The 22,327-nt window shown below is 38.5% G+C and overlaps 1 protein-coding gene across 2 annotated transcripts in view; it reads left to right on the forward strand.

The window, feature by feature from the left end:
* Window positions 1-22,327, forward strand: part of utp20 (UTP20 small subunit processome component) — a 154,666-nt gene that overhangs the window by 69,660 nt on the left and 62,679 nt on the right. Inside the window, exons 27-29 of one of the 2 annotated variants that reach the window (XM_051928458.1) lie at window positions 1,146-1,354; window positions 12,365-12,508; window positions 18,041-18,120. In XM_051928458.1, coding sequence (XP_051784418.1) covers window positions 1,146-1,354; window positions 12,365-12,508; window positions 18,041-18,120 — 433 coding nt within the window. The remainder of the gene's footprint in view (window positions 1-1,145; window positions 1,355-12,364; window positions 12,509-18,040; window positions 18,121-22,327) is intronic. The other variant, XM_051928462.1, reaches the window with a different exon arrangement.

The following is a 22,327-nucleotide window of genomic DNA, read 5'->3' on the forward strand; positions in this document are numbered from 1 at the left end:
CATTTATAATATTTCTTTGGATGTTCTGTTTGACTTTGCATTTTAGATAAACATTAAATTAGTCCGTAACAGAAGCCCACACACCATGCACTGCAAAAGATACCTTTAGTACTTGGCAAGACCCTGGTAACCACATGATTCAGATAGTCTAGCAAGCCTACAGCAGCATTGTGGAAGTCACTTGGTTGCTCACATCTTACAAAGCAAACAATAGGAGTGAGGTACAATGCCACACTGCTGGGATTGAGGCATAAATAAAACAAATGTACAATAAACTACTGCATTATGCTCCATTTTCACTAAATTTTAAACACACTTTATCATAATCTATCAAACCCCTTAATCCAGTTCACGGTTGTATGGTCCCAAGGCTTTCTTAATAGTATTGGGCACAAGGAAGGAAATGTGCCCTAGATGGGATGCCAAACTCATCACAGGGACAACTTGTGTAAACACGGTCGCACTCATACAGGTTCAATTTGGAATTTCATGCTAATCTAACTATCAAGTGTTTTGGGGATGTGGAAGCAGAATACAAAGTACCTAGAGGGAAAATTCATACAAGACACATATAGAATGTGTTAACTCCATGTGAACAACAACAAGATATTTGCCTTAAACCCAGGATGTTAGATCTGTAAGGTGGTAACATGCCCCACTACTACACCATCCCTCCCTAAATACACATTAAATTCAGTTTAATTTTTTATTGTATTTATAGTGAAACATTTGGATCAAAATATTTTATTTACAGTATTTGTATTTATTTTCATTTGAACTATTAGATTATTAATGTTTTCTTAAGATGCACAGTCATAGAGATGTTTGCAACTTTTTAAGTTCAATTTTACTGTTAATATTTGTTTAAGCAACATGTAAGGATAGGTTATGAACTGGAAACCCCATATTTCAGAAAAACCTTTTTAACCTTTTTCTAGATACAGATAGAGATTCATTCCTAGTAGTAACCTTTTTCGCAAAAGAAAAAAAATTTACGTAGACAAAGATGCTCTTAAAAACATAAATTATTTGACAGACGTTGTGTTCTTGCTGAATATTAAATTGGAACACCATAAGTATATATTGTGTATGTGTATAATTATTTTTTGTGGAAGAGTAATCGTGTTTTTTTGTTTTTGTTCCAGGAGCGTGCCTTACTGCTGTGCAAACTGCAATGGCCCAGGTTGATCTTTCCAGAGTCCTGCCATTGGGTCGTCAGCATAGCCTTCTTCATAGTATTGAGATTGTAATCCAGAAACTGGGGCATTTGATTAGTCCGTATCTGCCAAAGATTCTAGAGATAATCCTGTGTATTACAGGTTCTATTTCTGTTGTGTTGGACCAAAGAGACAAAGTAAGTGTCATTGTGAGTTAATAAGACAATTTTGAGACATTTCATGTTTTCAGGGGCAACACATAGTAATCTTAGAATCAGACGATGTACATTAAGAAGCTTTCTGTGCAAATTTTGGAAATTTTCTTTCTTTAACCTAGTTTATCTCAAAACTTTGGTAGTGCAGACTAGTGCATGATCGGACTCTAATTTAGAGAAGTTGCAAAAAACTGTTGTGCTTTGGGGAACACTATGTCTGTCATGCCTCTCACCTTGGACTTTGAATCCATTGGGGTGGTGTGTCTCTGTCCTTATTATTTTGCATGAAACTTTTTCCAGGGTCTCTTTTAGGTTGGGGATCAAGCAGGTTGAGTGACTGATTAGGCTTAATTAATTGTATAATATTGTATATACAATGTATTGTATAATATTAATTCAGTATATGATTTATATTATTAATTATATTATAATTCTATAATTAACACTGTGTAGTAAATTTTAGTATGCTTCTTAAGGTGATAAAGTTCTGATCAAATTGGCAGTGATTCCAAACACCACCAATGGCATCATAGCAGAGAAAGGTAATGAGAATGACTTAGTAATGGTCATTTACAAAGACTTCCAAAGTTACAATGCAGTAAGAATAGCCTCAAATCCCATTATAACAAGGGTATTCATATCAGTGGTGGTATTTAAAGACTTTTCTGTAAAAAGCCAATTTTCACACTGGGGACAAATAAAATTCTACCTATTCTATCTTTCTCTATGTACAGTGCATCCAGAAAGTATTCATAGCGCATCACTTTTTCCACATTTTGTTATGTTACAGTCTTATTCCAAAATGGATTAAATTCATTTTTTTCCTCAGAATTCTACACACAACACCCCATAATGACAACGCGAAAAAAGTTTACTTGAGATTTTTGCAGATTTATTAAAAATAAAAAAATTGAGAAAGCACATGTACATAAATATTCACAGTCTTTGCCATGAAGCTCAAAATCGAGCTCAGGTGCATCCTGTTTCCCCTGATCATACCTGAGATGTTTCTGCAGCTTAATTGGAGTCCACCTGTGGTAAATTCAGTTGGTTGGACATGATTTGGAAAGGCACACACCTGTCTATATAAGGTCCCACAGTTGACAGTTCATGTCAGAGCACAAACCAAGCATGAAGTCAAAGGAATTGTCTGTAGACCTCAGAGACAGGATTGTCTCAAGGCACAAATCTAGGGAAGGTTACAGAAAAATTTCTGCTCCTTTGAAGGTCCCAATGAGCACAGTGGCCTCCATCATCTGTAAGTGGAAGAAGTTCGAAACCACCAGGACTCTTCCTAGAGCTGGCCGGCCATCTAAACTGAGCGATCAGGGGAGAAGGGCCTTAGTCAGGGAGGTGACCAAGAACCCGATGGTCACTCTGTCAGAGCTCCAGAGGTCCTCTGTGGAGAGAGGAGAACCTTCCAGAAGGACAGCCATCTCTGCAGCAATCCACCAATCAGGCCTGTATGGTAGAGTGGCCAGACGGAAGCTACTCCTTAGTAAAAGGCACATGGCAGCCCGCCTGGAGTTTGCCAAAAGGCACCTGAAGGACTCTCAGACCATGAGAAAGAAAATTCTCTGGTCTGATGAGACAAAGATTGAACTCTTTGGTGTGAATGCCAGGCGTCACGTTTGGAGGAAACCTGGCACCATCCCTACAGTGAAGCATGGTGGTGGCAGCATCATGCTGTGGGGATGTTTTTCAGCAGCAGGAACTGGGAGACTAGTCAGGATAAAGGGAAAGATGACTGCAGCAATGTACAGAGACATCCTGGATGAAAACCTGCTCCAGAGCGCTCTTGACCTCAGACTGAGACGACGGTTCATCTTTCAGTAGGACAACAACCCTAAGCACACAGCCAAGATATCAAAGGAATGGCTTCAGGACAACTCGGTGAATGTCCTTGAGTGGCCCAGACTTGAATCCGATTGAACATCTCTGGAGAGATCTTAAAATGGCTGTGCACCGACGCTTCTTATCCAACCTGATGGAGCTTGAGAGGTGCTGCAAAGAGGAATGGGCGAAACTGGCCAAGGATAGGTGTGCCAAGCTTGTGGCATCATATTCAAAAAGACTTGAGGCTGTAATTGCTGCCAAAGGTGCATCGACAAAGTATTGAGCAAAGGCTGTGAATACTTATGTACATGTGATTTCTCAGTTTTTTTTATTTTTAATAAATTTGCAAAAACCTCAAGTAAACTTTTTTCACATTGTCATTATGGGGTGTTGTGTGCAGAATTCTGAGGAAAATAATGAATTTAATCAATTTTGGAATAAGGCTGTAACATCATAAAATGTGGAAAAAGTGATTCGCTGTGAATACTTTCCGGATGCACTGTATCTCTATAGAATATTTATTGATGCATTTGGAGGCCTTGTCTATCTTGAAATTCACTGGTGAAAAAAGGAGTGAAGCCTTTGGGGCTCAGCCCACTCTTGTGTGATGCTTATGTTGAAATATCAGTATTGAGCTCATGTTGCCATTTGCATCGTACTGATGTCCAGTTGAGATGTGTTGTTTGGTGGAAGGGGGAGTTTAAGGGACTGGCATAGAAATTTGGTGATCAGTTTTCATAGAATCAGTCTTTAATGCTGACCTATAGTTTAAAAACTGTACTGTGGCATAACCATTTTTATTATTTGTGTGTTCTAGGAAGGGATTTAGTGCCTGAGATATGACCTCTTCTGTTGACCAGTTGTTACAATAGCCGCATTATAGATGATTCATATTTTTTGAAATATATGTCTGTCCCAGAACCAGTTTTTCAGATTTTTCATTGTAATGGTAGTGAGTGCCAGTGTTGGTAATCATTAAAACAGTTTGCTTTTGCTTTATTTCCAATAAGTGGAGATGAATTACAGTTCTATCAGTGACATATTAAAAATACAAGCAAAAATGACAACTGAAAATTCCAGATTTAATAGGGATGTATTTATATTGTTTGCTTTTGTGTTGAATTTATAAGTCAGTGTTAAAGAAACTGAAATATTTAGCAAACTCTGAATTTTCAGAAAAACACATTAACTTAGTTTTTGTGAGCTTAATGTGTAGACTTTACACACTGAACGCAGGTGTAACTATAGCTAATGTCTAGTCATTTGCAAAGAGCCTGCAGGCATTTTATTTGCATTGTGATGGTGGCTCAGTAATGAATTACCTTAGAGATTTTACGGCACAGTGGAGATGTAAATCACTACCTCATTTAGCAGTTTTCTGCTTTGCCTCTTGCACTATACATTAGTTTTCTTTATTTGTACAAATGCTTACTGCTCACCCAAAGGTAAATATTGCCTCTATTATAAAGACTCACAACTTGAAACAGATGAAGGTATGGTGATTGGAATTCCTATAGCCTGGTTATCTAATACATAACAACTGGAAATATGAAATGCTTATATACTATATTAAGTCAATTTAACTAGTACCAAAGTAGTCACCCTTTTGCCCTCAAAATGATCATTCTCACATAAACTAACCAAGTTATTATATATATCGCTAAGGGATGTTATTTCATGTCTTCTTCAAACTAGATCACAAATGTTGCAGATTAACTGGTTGTGAATCTTTACTTCAAATAGCTTTTTAAATCCTATCCCTCAGATGCTCACTTGAATTGAAATCAAATGACTCTGTAGGTCAGTAGGTTAAGCTGATTACACTCATTTTTTGAAGCCATTTCAGGACTTTCCTAGCATTGTGGCATGGAGCATATCCTTTTAGAAAAAAGTCAGTTTACTGATTGGTACATTTACACCTTGTCCTAACTGAAAATGAAATGCAGCATGTGATATGAAAATACACTCCTAGCATCATTACACATATACACAAAGCCTGCATTGTTCATGCATTGCAGAATCAGGTGTTTAATATATTTCCTGCCATGTTAATCAGCAGGAACAAGACACCTAAGACCTCATGGGTTATATTTTTCACGGTATATGTTCTTTAGCCTAGTATATTCATACCACTTTGATATACAGTAGACCCCCGCAAAGACGCGGTATAGGGTTCGCGGCCTCAGTCGTTCGCAGATTTTTCCTTACAACCTAACTAATAATTGTTAGCGGAAACTGCAAATATCCTTCGCAATTTTTTATGGCTTTTTTGTGGCAATACTGTACTGTAGAGAGAACAGGAAGCAACTGTAGAGGAAAATGCAGCTTTGGATGGTGAAAGTAGCCAATCCGAGAGCGTTGTACTCTACTAGAATTTGAAACTGCAATTCCCAGCAGTCCCTACAGTGGCTCTGATTGGTCTTCTGCTGAGGGTGCAGGGGCTGTTGGGGTCAAAGGATGTCAGCGTGGCTTTTAAAAAGGGGGCCGGTGACCAAAAGAAAAAAAAAGTTTTGATGTAATTTGTGTTTCAAGTTCCTGTCTTTCTGCCTGCCTTCTGTTGGCTTACCTGTACTTATTCATTTTGTCCTGGATCATTTCGTGGTTGGGGTCTGGATTGTTTGCTGTCTGCCTGTGTACTTGAGAACTGTAAGTGGATTCATTGCCATCCTGCGAAGAAAGGTGCACTCCTGAACCCGTCCACCCGTCTTCACCATTTCAGGAACTACCGGTAGAGCTATCTTTACATTCCCGTTCAACGTGCGGATCTCTGGACTATCTATTTTCATCACTACATTTCATCTGTTGCCGTTTTTTATGGACTTTACTGTGTGTGTTTTGTTGGTGCTTTGTTGTATTTAATGTATAATCGACGTAAGGGGAACAGAGATGGTATCGTTGTTTTCATTACATTCTTTATTTCCTATTCGATTACTGGTTTGCTTTGTTTTTGTCTCTGTTTGTGAGTGCGTGTGGGTCGGGTCAAGGCTGGGTGTGTCCCTGGAATCTCCACTATAAAAATAAATAAATCTTAGCGGCACCGGACCGCTACAGCGTTATTCATTTCTCCTTGCTGCTGATTGACTGCTGCCCTGTAACACATCTCCAGCTGAGTGTTCTCTTGTTTTCCGTTTTGCTCTTCTTAATCCTTTAACTGCTGCAACCGGGTATAGTCGTTTCCCAGTGCCATTTGCCAGCACGTAGGAGCCGATTATATTCGGCGATGTACATTCATTGAACGCAGCAACCGACTATAGTCGGTTCCCAGTGCAATTTACCAGCACGCCGGAGCTGATCAGTCAGTGCCATACGTTCGTTGAGCAGCCAGCTCGTGACCACTGCCGGCCCCTGCAGCACTGCAGCCTCACTGTCCCTGGGATTGAGCCGCTGCACTAGACTAGCCTGCAAGCATCAGCATTTACCTCTGTGTGCTTGCATGTGCAGCCAGTTCAGCACAGTTGGCTCGGAGATGTACTGAATTTTATCCATGGCGTCAGTTGCACCTTGTACATATTGTTCCAGTAGTTTTTTTAAGTAGTTTTTACAGTTCATTAGCAGTGTGTAAAATGATCAGTGTTGCAGTAATTGTGATGCTCTTTGCATGGAAAAAAATGTTTTCCATTAAAATGTCAGTTTTTCTTTGTGAATTGTGACGTTTATTTAAAAAGTGCAGCAAAAAAGTATTTGCCGTCCAGGGATGCATTAACCCCCAAGTATGTGGCAGTTTAAGGGTTAAAGTCCCAAGATGTCGTTGAAACACCCTGTACCTTCTAAGGCTTCTGCCAATGAAAACACGCTTGCATGAATTACAGTACATATAGCGGTAACATCAATATTTTACATTCTAGCACTGTGGGTGACATAGCAGTACAGTACTGTACAGTGTACGGGTTTACCTTTACATTCTTTTTTTTTTTTTAGGTAATGTATTAAGCTGAGGTTGAAATGAAATGAAAGTGTTTTGGGGGTATATTTAGGGTTTAAACTATAAAAATAGGCATTTTTTTAACCACATCCATAATTTGCGGTTTTTCACAATTCATGGGTGCTGTAGGAACATAACCCCCGTGAATTTTGGGGGTGTACTGTACACACAATCTGGATGGATGACCACCAAATGTCCATCCATGGGATGTTACAAAGTGTTGCCTGTCCTGATATGTATATTTGAGCCCAGCATTTGTACCCAGCGTATGTCTAATTGCTCTGTTGACCTTATTTGTTCCATTTCATTAGTGGTCTTCTTTAAAACACGAGGCTACAGTACCTTTACTTGAGTAAGGGTTAGGTAGTTTCTGCATATTTCCGTGGGGTAAGAACCCTAGCAGGGTGGTGCCTTAAAGTCTTTGTGAAGTTTCTACTATGCCACTAAGCTTCTTATCTTAATTTTTGTCCTGTCTTCTACTGAATAGAACTTTCATTTGATACCTAAGTATCTACCTTGGTCTTAGGTTTAAATTATATAGTCTGATCATATGACGCTGTCTAGTGCTGGGCGGTATACCGAAAACCGTTTTTTATTTTTTTTATGATATGGATTTTTCGTATACCGCAACACCGGTTTAAATTGCCTAAACTACGTTTGGAACGTGGCGCAGCGGGAAACTGTTCAAGTGGGGACCTTTTTCACTGCTACACCGCTAAACACAGATTTGTTGCACTAGGGCTCTTTTTCACTGCTACACCACCAAATAGTGGGCGGTAGCATAGGTATATGGAGGACTATTTTGGACAAAATTAAATAAATAAATAAATGCACAAATAAATTAAAGTTCTGTGAAATGTGAAAAATGGACAGAGAGCATTCCGAAACTGAAGCCGACGATAAAGTTGAACATGATGAACATAAGAACTTTTGCCAAAAAAAAGGAGTCATGTCCGTCGCCTGGAGATACTTTAGTTTTAAAAGGTCAGATGTGTAAATACTGTTTCTATACTACTGGATAATACTGCAAGCCAAGTTGTACTTGTTTTATTTGTTTTCAATACAGTATATATTACAATATACAATATACTTTATTCTTGACATTTCTACTTTATTCTCGCCGTTTATGTCAAGATTAAAGTCGACATGTTGACTTTATTCTCGTAATTTGTCATTAAAGTAGAACATCGTAAACTAAACTTCATCATAAAATGAATATTTAATTTACTAGATTTTCTCAAACACCTTCATAAGTTATATAGCACATTAAATGCTTTGTGTTAAGTGATTCTTAAACTGACTTCTTCTTGCACTAAGAGGAGGCACCGGCAGCGATCGCCGCACAGAATACATTCACTTCATGATCTTTCTGCTCTCTGAACATTTAGAATGCTAAGATAAATACTTAATATAATTTTCATGGTGAAATGCATTAAAGCATGCATTAATCATATGGGGGCATGGCGGCGTGCCTGCCTTGCATTTGCATGTTTTTCTGCTGGGTTTACTTGGCATGCTTCAGTTTCCTTTCAAAGTCATGTAGGATGTGGGGTTTTGTTATGCTATATTGACCCTGCTAGTGTATGTTTTGCTCGTATTCATCCTGCGATGTGCTGGCGACTCGTTCAGAGATGGGCGCAACTCTGAATGGATGGCATAATTAAACATGTATAACACAGATATTTTTAAAGTTCTGAACACTCTGTTGGCTAAGTTAATAACTAGTTTTAATTTCACAAAGACGTTTATCGTGTGGTGATTGGTAATGTGGAGAAAGAAAAAGGAAAGATAGGAACTGGGGTTTTGGTAGAGAGCAGGAATATCATGAAGTCAATGGATTCTGTGCGGTGATTGCTGCAGGTGCCTGCTCTTAGTGCGGAGGAAGTCAGTTTAAGAAGCGTAGTGATTAACGACTGGGTCGGGGAACACTTAACACAAAGTATTTGATGTGCTGCATTAACTTATGATGGGGTTTGAGAAAATCTAGTAAATTAAACATTGATTTTAGGATGAAGTTTAGTTTACAACATTCTACTTTAATTATAAAATAAACTATGAGAATAAAGTGGAAATGTCGACTTTAATCTTGACATAAGCGTCAACATTAAAGTGGAAATGTCGAGAATAAAGTCAACGTGTCGAATTTATTCTCGACATATAGTTTGTTTTTTTCTTCCGTGTCCATATTTTTTTTTCTTCACAGTGGCCCTAATGTGCTTCCATAGGGTTATACCACAAACAGCATTATAAATGCAAGTTGCAGTTTTATTATTTATGTATATAGTTTAGCTTGAAGCAAGGTCCATATTAATGTAGTTTGCCTAAATGATGGTACAGTTGGTAAAGATGTCATCACCAAGTTGCACTTGTTTTGTTTTATTTTATTTTAATTTGGTGAATACTGTGTAATACACCTGGGCTTGAAGCCTTGAAGTAATGGTGCAACTATCAGTAATACTATTATGTATTTTATTGTTATTTATTAGTTTAAATATTATGCAGTTTAATGATGGTAAAATTGTTTAAAAAGTCACTATAACGTGTCAGTCGACTGAGATTGTTAACATTGACAGAAAGTGTAGTTGGTTTACAAAAAATATTTACTATTTATACCTTTTCTAAGACGTGTTCAGTGCAATCCAACTTTTGACAAACACCTCTGGATATTTTACTAAGTCTAAATGCCTCTTTGAATTGTTGAAAATATGTTGTCAAAATCATAGTTTAAGCTTTTGCAAAATTTGTTCAATTAAAAGGTTCTGTATTTTGACTGCATCTGTCATGCAATGTGATTCCTTCTCTTTAGTGCCACCCCCTTGAAAACTATCACTTTATGGGCCCATGCAAACCTGGATTAATACTTGTGTGCACATTAAAATGTCTTTTTGTACGATGTACAATTCTCATAACAGTCGAATAGGTTATTCTTAGCCAGTCTACTGCAGTAATTGCAGTGGAAAATGTGGTTAACATCCACTCATGCATGGGGAAAAAAATACCGTCTAATACCGTGAAACCAGCAGAATTTAGAAAAATACCGTGATATAGAATTTTGGTCATACCGCCCACCTCTAACGCTGTCACATACTTAATACTGTGACAGATAGCGACCGGCACTGTTATCCAGGCGAGATGCCTCTGTAATAGAAGGACAGGGAGAGATGACTTATGAAGGGTGCTGCCTCCCTTGAGCTGCTATTTGGCAGCCTCCCTGGGGTGCAACGGCATCCCAGAGTCCCACAGGACTATATGGGACTTGGTACTTGTCGGCTCAGCCCTGTTGGGTTCCAGGGATGTTGGTAGTTGGAGCTGCAGAGCCCTACTTTGGGCTTCCGCCACACCTGGGAGCAATACCAGCCCTCCTGAACAAGCCAACTGGAATACTCCCAGGTGCGGCTTAAAAGCAGCTAGCAGCCTCACAAAGATGAGCCAGAGTCACAAGGGAGTCAGGCAAGGCTTGCCAGAGGAAGAGAGAAAGAAGAAGAGAAAAAAAAGACTATGTTATTGTTGCTTGTTCTGTGTTGTAGGGGCCGAGTAAAACACGCTTCCCATGTGAATAAATGTGTACTGGGCCTGAAACTTGTGTCTTTGTGTCTGTGTCTCTAAATCTTTTAAAGTTTTTAAATATACAATATATAATTAAGCGCTAAAGGTAGCATACTCATAGGTCTAAAACAATAATGAATCTCACAATTTTAAAAACTTCCATTAGTATACCATGTCAAAGTCTATGTGGTCATGCACTAAAATGTGCCAACCTTTGTACTTAATTTAATATTTGTTTAACTGATCTTTCAATGTATAAAGATGTTAATGTAACTTGTCTTTCATAATGACACTTGAATTGCTTTCAGTTAGCTCTCTGAGATCAGATCTAGAACTAGTTAAAGGAGCTGTAGTCTTCATAACACATTATTGAAAGTTGAAGTCAAATTAAAGACAGACACCAATTCAATTTTTTTTTCCTGTCTTATTTTGCCTATATAAGTTGTGATCAAATGTGTTTTATATTTCTTGGTTATTGAAAATTTTCTATAGTAAAAAAATTGCTAGTATTTCATTAAAATCAGTTACAAAATAACCTACAGAAATTTTAAGGATACTTAAGTTCCACACTTCTGGTTCTCTTTAATGATGCATGAGAACTCAAGCAAGATGACACCTTTTATTGGCTAACTAAAAAGATTACAATATGCAAGCTTTCGAGGGAACTCAGGCCCCGGGTACTGAGTTCCCTCGAAAGCTTGCATATTGTAATCTTTTTAATTAGCCAATAAAAGGTGTCATTTTGCTTGACTTCTCATCGCATCCATAATGGCTAACATGGTACAACACCCTAGTACTAATGATGCGTGAGCAAAGACTTTACAAGTCTGACATCTAGTGGTAAAAAAAGAGCTGATTAAAAACATTCAGTATATGGTGAATGTTTCTTTTGTTCCCGAAACCCCATCAAGGTTTAGTACCAGAGTTGACATTCACCAATCAGCTTTAAAGTTAACCTCTGACATAGTAAATCAGGGGCTGTAAATAAACTTTCAAAATTTTAATTGTTTGAATAATGGTTTTAAAAATCTGCTTACCTTTGGAATTTCAATTATTCTTTTTTCCTTTCAAGGTTAAATGTTTTTGTGCACTGTTTTATGAATTATGAAGGAAAGATCTTTTTGTTTCCATTTCTTTGAACAGGCATATTTGTAGGCCTTTTTCCAATGTCAGAGGCCTAACTTTAAATATTTAGAGTTACATAAAATATTTTTTCCATAATTATTTTTGCATTATTTAATGTTTAGGGTAAATTTAATCAGATGTTTTTGTAGATATGAATTTTATATTAAGGTGAGTCCAGGTCCCATTTTATAGTTACAGAATAACTTTAGCATGATTTACCTAATTTCTTTTGACTTGGGTTGGGCCCTGCCCAGTTTAAATTTGACTAATTTGCAGGCAACTGTCATCTTTAAGGTTAGCATTCATGACTTTATTATCAGACAGATGTTGAAGAAAACTGGAGCATCTGTAGGAAACTTAAGTAGTCACTTAGAAAGCTTGTAAATGCTACACATATGACAAACCGTTTGTCTTTTAAATTGATTTATCTGAAAGGTTAACACTAATGATTTTTGGATGCCTAAATAATCAGCTCTGTAGTCTTCAAATTAAACTAGAAGTGCTTTGGATTTATGCTAATAGATTATGTGTTAAAGTTTCTTCTTCTACATTTTTACTTTTAGATACAAGCAGGATGCATCAGCCCATTTAAGAACTTGCGGCGTCTTGGAATTCTTCGAGTTCAGCAATTCTTTGATGGGTTTGAATCTTACAGCTTCACTTCTGAAGAAATTGATGCTGTGTTTCAAGCAGTGATTTGGCCACAGGTTGGTACCCTGTTTAGATACTGATATAAGAAGAGACTATTTAGTATGTTTCAATTGATTCAATGATAAGGAAAGCAATTTAACAAATTAGCAATTTATAGCCATGTGAAAAGTAAGTACAAACCATGAATTGGGTTTTCTTTTTTAACATGTACGTATTAACATTTAATCTTCACTTAAACACAGATAAATATGATATAAACAAACATCAGTTTCATTTTGTAGTCCATTGTGCAATTTAAATAAGCATGCATGGAAATTTCACATGTGGAAAAAGTAAGTACACCCCTACATTTAAAATTAGAATCTGGTACAAATGATTAGAACACCATTAGGAAGAATCTTGGAGGAAGCTCTCTTATTTAAACCTCAGGCATTTAGTTTGGTTTGCTCTTTGTTGTTGAAGTGTGTGTTATCACCATGCCTAAAGAACTCTGTGAAGCCTTCAGAGGAAAGGTTATACTGTATATGTCTATGTATCTGGAAAGGGATTTAAACAGATCTCCAAACATTTCCAAATCAAATGTTACACTGCAAGTGGAGAAAATCTGCCAGCTTTTCCAGGCCTAGCCATCCCAGCAAGTTTAGTAGTAGTATAGAGAGCAAGATACTGAAAGAAGTCTCTAATAACCCTAGAATTTCATTACAGGCCCTACAGGCTTACTTTTTCATATTCCTGTAACGTTTCCTAACAGTGTGCCTTTTGACTCTTGGAGTATTCCCATGAGGAATTAATGCATCAAATGATTAATATCCAAATGTGTTGAATACTGAAATTAGTGGATTGTATTTCCTTTAGAATTAATTTTATAAAAATGGAAAGCAATTTACTTTTAATACCATTAAATTACTTGTAATGAGAATCTGTTCAGCACTTTGTGAAGGGACATTTAGGACAAAAGTCATTTGTAGTAGTACATATATATTATCTGTCTATCTATCTGTCTATCTGTCTATCTACTGGAAGACATATAATTAATACTGAAATGCATACACTTTTATAGAGCTATATTTTGTCTTATAAATGACATACTTGACAACTATTCCTGTTTGCAGATCTTTTCTTTCATACAGTACTGAAACAGGCTGTATATGGGATATTTTTTTCTCATATTATGTATAGGTAGATAATACTTTATTTGTCCTAAGTGGTAATTTAGCTTTTACAGAAGCTCAAGAAATATTATAACAAATAACAACCACCCCTCTCGAGTACACACACAAATTACAGAGAAAAAAAAAGAAAAATTCTGACTTGGCCAAAGAGAACAGTGCAGTCAAAGTGAGGAATTGTAAAGGTGTATTACTCTAGGTACAAATGAGTACTAGAAGTATTTCTTGATACATTTATGTTGAAGAATTGTTGTCCTGGAAAACTTCTTACACAGAAGAATTCGTACATCAATGAAATGCACATATGCACATTATTTAGGAGTTCTTAATTTATTCAATTTATATTTCAGAGTTATATTTCACAAATTAGGCAGACATGTATTCCTTTGCCAACAATCCCCACATTCTACTGCCATACTGTTTCATAGGGTCCGAGTCACCCTACCACACTTAGTAAAGAATCATATTTCAAACTCTTTACTAAGTATACCTAAACAAAATGTCTCACATCCCAATTATATCCTTTGTATGTTTACACTTACCAGGCCTGTTCACTGTCAAGGTTGACTTTTTTGCAGTTAATGACTTACCCTGTTCTTTTATATTTGTAACCATTGGGTACATACAGTTCAAGAACAGGTAGGAGAGAAAGTTTTTATTAATGCATTATATTATAGATAGCATGCTCAAAATAGAAGAGCATAATGAGTGTGAAAATATTTTAATACAACCTGATTAGATGAAAAATTAACTGCTGCTTAACCATCCAATATGTTTAGACTACCAGGTGGCTCTTTGTCTTAGTGGTCTCTGGTTCAGTATTGCCTCTGTGTGGATGTAATAGCAGAGGTGTCTGTGTTACCCCTGAATTTAACCAGTCCTCTGGCCCTTGACATGCCTCTTGGACCAGAGGAGTTATGATGTAGGGTCACGCCCCTGCTTTATTCAGGTCTCATTCCATTTGACCAGTCCAAATCTGTTCATGAATGACTTATTTTTCTACTTTAGATAGTGGCTAGATTAGATTTTACAAATTCCCTTGACTTTCATCTCCCACCTGCATCCAGAAGTCATTTTATCTGTCTGATGTGGTGAGTCCTAAATATGCCCTGAGCAAGAACTGGTTTATCCGGTTTCCTTACAGCCAGGTTAAACATTTATTCTTTTTAAAATTAAAACATTGCTCAAGCCTATTTGATAAACATAGTCCACAAATAATTATCAAAATATATCCCCGATATTACCAATTTTTACTTTTCTGTACACGTATACCCTGGTCTATCCATCTAGTTTAGGAGTTCTCAAAGTGCTGTTTTCAGCTCTTGATGATATCCCTGACCATGCTGAGAACAGCCTGAGCAGCGTTCTACTGTTTTAGTTTGACAAATGGTTTTCCAGAGCCTCTCTGAGGTTCTTCAAAAGTCATTCTATATTTCCTCACTAAATTTTACCTACACACAGGCCTTCACTTTGGCCATTGCCACAGCTGCCACCTTTGTGGTCTATTATTACAGTCTATTGGACAGAGGCAGTGGTGCTGTAAGAATTATGTTTCTGGACTTCTCTAGCACCTTCAACACCATCCAACCTCTGCTCCTTAGTGACAAACTGACAGACATGGGAGTAGATTCATACCTGGTGACATGGATCGTGGACTATCTTACAGATAGACCTCAGTATGTGCGTCTTGGGAACTGCAGGTCTGACATTGTGGTCAGCAACACAGGAGCGCCGCAGGGGACTGTGCTTTCTCCGGTCCTGTTCTGCCTATATACATCAGACTTCCAATACAACTCGGAGTCCTGCCACGTGCAAAAGTTCGTTGATGACACTGCTATCGTGGGCTGCATCAGGAGTGGGCAGGACGAGGAGTATAGGAACCTCATCAAGGACTTTGTTAAATGGTGCGACTCAAACCACCTACAACTGAACACCAGCAAAACCAAGGAGCTGGTGGTGGATTTTAGGAGGCCCAGACCCCTCATGGACCCCGTGATCATCAGAGGTGACTGTGTGTAGAGGGTACAGACATATGAATACCTGGGAGTGCAGCTGGATGATAAATTGGACTGGACTGCCAATACTGATGCTCTGTGCAAGAGAGGACAGAGCCGACTATACTTCCTTAGAAGGCTGGCGTCCTTCAACATCTGCAATAAGATGCTGCAGATGTTCTATCAGACTTTTGTGGCGAGCGCCCTCTTCTACACGGTGGTGTGCTGGGGAGGCAGCATAAAGTAGAGGGACACCTCACAACTGGACAAACTGGTGAGGAAGGCAGGCTATATTGTAGGCATGGAGCTGGACAGTTTGACATCTGTGGCAGAGCGACGGGCGCTGAGCAGGCACCTGTCAATCATAGAAAATCCACTGCATCCACTAAACAGTATCATCTCCAGACAGAGAAGCAGCTTCAGCAACAGACTGCTGTCACTGTCCTGCTCCACTGACAGACTGAGGAGATCGTTCCTCCCCCACACTATGCGACTCATCAATTCCACCCCCTGGGGGTAAACGTTAACACTATACAAGATTATTGTCTATTATACCTGCCTTGCTCTCCCCACCTGGCTTTTTTTTTTTTTTTTTTTTTTTTTTTTAAATATATATATGACTTGCACAGCATTTTTATTGCTCTTTAATTAATATTGTTTTTTTTTTTATCAGTATGCTGCTGCTGGAGTATGTGAATTTCCCCTTGAGGATTAATAAAGTATCTGTCTATCTGTCTGTCTGTCTCTGGTAAAATTGGAGACCATCCTGCTTAAACTGTATGGAAGGCCTGTTTCTTCAACTTGACAGATTCCCACACCACTAGACTTCATCTAGATGTTCTAGGTTTGCTTCCAACAACAGGCAATTAATTTTTTGCAGCACATCCTTGCTACTAAGGTCTTAAACGGTGTTCATTCAGTCCTTGAACACTTCACAAATGCAGGTTATGCTTGTCCTCGGGTAGGAGTTCAACTAATTCTGAGTAGAGGTACCCTCTAGTCATTCCCAGCACACTGTCACTAAATTCATCTTCCAGGTCTGCTCAGAGGGTTCTCAGTTTACCTGAGCCAGCACATCACAAAGTGGTTTCCAGTTGATTGCTCATTACCTCTCTTTCCCTGAATGTTCATAACACATGGCCTTGAATGGGACAACATGACTGAAATAGTGGTCATTGATCTCTGGCCCATGATGCATTAGTAGCTTTGCATCTGTTGGTGAAGAAAGATTCATTGATACTGACTTTGCTGACGATGCTGTGATCTTCGATTTGGGCTCTCGAGAGACTGAGCAAGGAGCAAGTGTTTGGGCTTATGAGTGTTCTGGATAAAAACCAAGATCCAGACCCCTTAGGCACCGCCATCGGCAGTGTGTCTGTCTGTGGAGAGAGTGTTGAACCTGTTGAGAGGTTTACTTACCTCGGCAGTGACATTCATGTCTCTGGTGACTCTTCCTATGAAGTCAGTAAAAAGGATTGAGAGAGCATGGGGGTGTCATGAGGTCTCTGGAAAGGGGTGTGTGGCACTCCCGATATCTTTGCAAAAGGACGAAGATCCAAGTCTTTAGAGTCCTGGTGCTTCCTGGCTTGCTATATGGTTATGAGACATGCACGTAATACAGTGACCTGAGACGAAGACTGGACTCCTTCAGTACTGTCTCTCTTTGGAGAATCCTTGGGCACTGCTGGTTTGACTTGTGTTGAATGAGCGGTTACTCACGGAGTTCCGAATGAGGCACATCGCCTACATTGCAAGGGAGCTTTGGCTACTACAGCTTTGTAGCGTGATTCCCTGATGGTCATCAGGCTCACAGGATTCTCATTGTTGAGGACCCGAGTGGTTGGACCAGGCCAAGGTGACACCCACCTGGTAACAGCAAATAGATGGTTATTTCTGGAGGGTGGAACTGGACCGCCTGTCTGTCTGGGGGATTGCCAACCAGGATCCCAAGCAGTTTCATCGTGTGGTAGGTACGGCAACGTGCTGCACCAGTGCAAGCTCCCCAACCTGACCTAACTGACCTGATCTTATATGGGAGTCAAGATTCTCTAATACTGGCCTTCATATTTTGTCAAAGCCTCACTAATCAATTTTAAGCAAACAATCTTTAACTTTGTGGCATCAAATGTCAGGTATGCTATGTCTGATTCACCATTTAGATCTGTATGAAAAATCCATTTACATTGTTTAATTTGAAACCCCTGATATTTTTCTTCATGTTGCTGTTACGATCTATACTATTTTAAATGAACTTACAATGATATATTAACCTTTAAGTGTTATTATTGATTGTTTTGTTATGTTGATTTCTTTAGAATATGTAATATTAAGGATTACTTGGTATTTTTGTTGAAACATAACTTTATAGAGTCTGTGTATTCAAGGTAAATATTCTGAAGTGTTTTTTTTTTTTTTTTTTATAAAGATAATCCGGCTACCTTCTGAGAGCTGCTATTCTCCAACTCCAGTACTGAAACTAATTCATGTGTGGAGTACAAATTCTCGGTAATATTTCTTGCATCTCTTCATTTTAGTTTATTTTTATTACAAGTAACGCAAAACATAATGTTGAAGCATAAACGGAAGTAGCATGAGATCTATACAAAAAGGTAAACACAATGTCTTTATCTTCCTTTCAATACAAAACACATAATTTAAACATTCACATTCATCCATCCATCCATCCATTTTCCAACCCGCTGAATCCGAACACAGGGTCACGGGGGTCTGCTGGAGCCAATCCCAGCCAACACAGGGCACAAGGCAGGAAACAATCCCAGGCAGGGTGCCAACCCACCGCAGGACACACACAAACACACCCACACACCAAGCTCACACTAGGGCCAATGTAGAATCGCCAATCCACTTAACCTGCATGTCTTTGGACTGTGGGAGGAAACCGGAGCGCCCGGAGGAAGCCCACGCAGACACGGGGAGAACATGCAAACTCCACGCAGGGAGGACCCGGGAAGCGAACCCGGGTCCCCAGGTCTCCCAACTGCGAGGCAGCAGCGCTACCCACTGCGCCACCGTGCCGCCCACATTCACATTCAAGGACAGGAAAAGTATTTCACAGGTAGAACCTCTATTAGCACTAACCTTTGCCAAAAGTTTCCTATAGCTGCTGATCAGACTTACACAATGGTTAGGAGGAATTTAAGAGCATTTCTCTTTATAAAGTGGTTTCAGTTCATTCATATTTCTGGTATTCCTAGCATGAACAGATCTCATAAGCCATGCTACTACATCTAAATTCACTTGAGATCTGAACAGGTTTTTCATCTATTTAAGCTGATGTGTTGTTGAGTGATTTCTGCATTTCAGGTGATTGTCATACTCCACTATTCATCATCATTATGATTCTTCGTTAAGCTTCAGGTGACAGATTGCTACCCTGACACTCTTCTGTAAAATGTCTTTATACAATATTGAGTAATTATCTTTTGGTAGGGTAGTAAAAGTGTTGCTTGGCTACACGTATTACAAGTTAGCCTACAGCTAGATTTATCCACTCAAGTCTAGCAGGGAAAATAGGTGAGCATTAAAAAAAAAAAAACATTTTTATCCGGTGTAAATGACAAAAAACATCCTCCATGAAAAGGAAACACTTATCATAAGAATGTTGACAAGGAAAGAAATGAGAATGTGGTGGAACAGACAGCTAGAAGCTCAAAGAATGACAAATGTGGGGTTGAGGAGGTAAGCAAAGTACCCAGAAAAAGGAAATCATATCACTTCTAAATTCAATTGAATAATTGCTTTTTACCATCTTTAGTTTGATCCTGGTAAAAAGCTTGTATCCTTTAAATGTTATTGCGCAGATGGGAGAACTTGGGAATTCAATGTTTTGTAACCGAGAGCTCACTAATTAAACAAGATAGCATAGTGAAGAAAAACTTTGCTTGACCTTATTACATTTGTAGAGGACTTGTTGTGACTAAAATCAATCAAGCCCATCCAGACACATTGTTTACTGGAGTAACCTGACAGATACAGCAGAGTGACAAAGAATAACTTCATCTTTAATAAAGTTTTAAGTTAAAAAAAATGGGCTTGTGTGCTTAATGAGTACACAGTTAGTGAGAATAAAATAAAATAAAAAAAAAAAAAAAGTATTTATCAAATGTGTACTTTTCCGCATGGTCCTGTATTTATTTTGTCCCTCAAGTCAGAAGCTGTGTTTATGCTTAGCAAAAAGCTTACCATGGGCCCCTTTACGTAAATCTGGAAGATTCCACCAGGTGGCAGTGCGAGATATCATAATGGTGAGAACAGGTTCGGCTTCTCAGTGTTTTGAATTGCCTGAAACACCCATTAAATTCCAAGGACATCTTGCCACAATATCTTGGAAAAGGATGGATGTTTAATAATTAAATCCATCAATCCAGGGATGTGCCCATTCCAGCTAGCATTGGGCACAAGGCAGAAACAAACCCTGGACGGGACACTAGCATCATTTTAGCATCACCAAATCCCCAAACCTGCATATCTTTGGAAGGAAACCAGAGCACACTGTGGAAACCCACCAGGAAAACATGTAAACTCCAGGCAGGGAACACCAGGGACGTGACTCCCTGCAAGACAGCAGCGCTACCGCTCTGCCACCGTGTCCCCCCCATGTGTAATTATTAACAGTATTCATTATTTAAATGAGGTTAACTATTTATGTGTAAAATATAATATAAATACTTTAATGCATTTCATTATGCAAGTGATATCAAGTATAAATCTATGGATTCTAAACGTGCAGAGAGCTGGAATATCATACATTTAATGTGTTCTGTGTGGCGATTGCTGCTTGCCACTGCTGTCAGTGCAGGAGGAAGCCTCAAAAGCATGTAGCGATTAACAACTAGGTCGGTTTTAAGATGACGTTTATGACGGTCTACTTCAATGATAAAATGAACTATGAGATTAAAGTGGACATTTCAAGATTAAAGCTGAAATTTCCACTTTAATCACAGAATACACCTTTTCACTGTGTCCCTAACCTTTTTTTTCTGTGGCTCAAATACATTCTGATTCTGTTGTGAAGGTAGAAAAAAAAATAAGAACAGCACAGAAGATGGTAAGTGAGACCTTTAAAATGTGTCATTACCATGGGGAATATGCGACGCTTGAATATAAAAGTACCACCAATGAATTTGTATGTCGACATTTTGCTTCACCACATCGAACCACTCTTCAAACATTGAAGCATGCACATCAATCCTATAGGATCGGCAAAGTGGCTTTCTATCACATGTAGATAGTAAACAGAGACTCTGACGTCACATTCTGACTTTATCATACTGCACCCCCCAACGTTTTGCTGGCACTGCAACTCGTCAAATGCAGGGTTCCCATGCGTCCTGGAAAACCTGAAAATTTTGAGGGTTATTTTCCAGTCATTGAAATGACCTGGAAACTGATCGAAATGGCCAAATGTCCTGGAAATAATCTTTCTTGTCCTGGAATTTATTTCTGTTTTCGCTTTTTAATTTTTCTGTTTGAAACAGCTTGCTGTTCGTAAGTCTAGATATGATGACAGCTGAGCTAGGTCGTGGCCTCTGCTGCGCAATGTCTCCACCTACTGAGACATGTATAGGCAATTATATTTATAAATGATTCTTTGACTGGTGGCTCATTTGATGGAGTATTGCCAAAGCCCCTCTTACAGCATTGCAGAAATGCCAGGATGCGATATGTCCAATACCTGAAAATGACAAGCAAAGAGAAGAGCTCCACTCTGAAATCAAAAAGTGGCAGCAAAGAGACAGAAAATAATCACTAGCATTGAGGCAATGCAAGAAGAAGCAGATGCAATGGCAGAGAAGGTTGAGAGAAAACAGGACTTTACACTGCTCACAAAATCTAATGCCTATCGTAAAAGTGTTGCTGAAAAAAAGAAAGAGGTCATCGGTCTGGATGCAGTTTTATCAGACCTCAAGGAGCAACACCAGCATTGTTTCTAAACCTAGGCCTACACCAGATGCCTTTTTCATAGGTTACACTACAGTGACTTATAGATTGTTTTTTTTCCAATATACTGGAGTTCAGGCTCTTATCCTTTGTTCCTAGTATTCTTTCTAGTTTAACCAAGTTTTCAACTCAGGAATTGATGGCAAGGCTATCATGATTTAAAATGGATGTATTTTGCTTCTTTTCCCACAAAGATAAGTTCTTTATTATAATCTTTGTCGTTGATTTATGCAAATTCTACAGCTGCTGTATTCCCAGTAAAGCTACCAGTTGAAAGTTAACTCTGACTTTGTTTTGTCGCGTGCCAATTGTTGCATATATTAGTGTTATAGGCATCATACACATGATATAGGCAATAAATTGGCTTTATGCAGTTTTGTTTAATACAAACATTGTACATAAATTTATTTGATACAAACAATGACATAATATGTAATATGCAAGTAACTTTTACTGAAATTAGGTCACTATGGTAGCCTATTTCATGGTGTCATCAACAGCTCTATACTGAACATTATGGAATTGCTCAGTATATGTCAGTGTTTGGATAGTTTTCCACAATCCAAGAGGCATTTATTTCTTTAAAAGAGTTTTGCAGTTTAAAACAGTGTGTAACAAAAAGAGGTCAAACAACTCCATTATACATCAGTGCATTAATTGGTGTTGCCTTTATGTAATTTAGCATATCGGTGACACTAAGTCCCTGCATAATCAAAGAGAAATTAAAATGGCGTTAAGCCTGCGACTAAAG

The sequence above is a fragment of the Erpetoichthys calabaricus genome, chromosome 1 (assembly GCF_900747795.2).
Source record: "Erpetoichthys calabaricus chromosome 1, fErpCal1.3, whole genome shotgun sequence".
Classification (NCBI taxonomy): domain Eukaryota; kingdom Metazoa; phylum Chordata; class Cladistia; order Polypteriformes; family Polypteridae; genus Erpetoichthys; species Erpetoichthys calabaricus.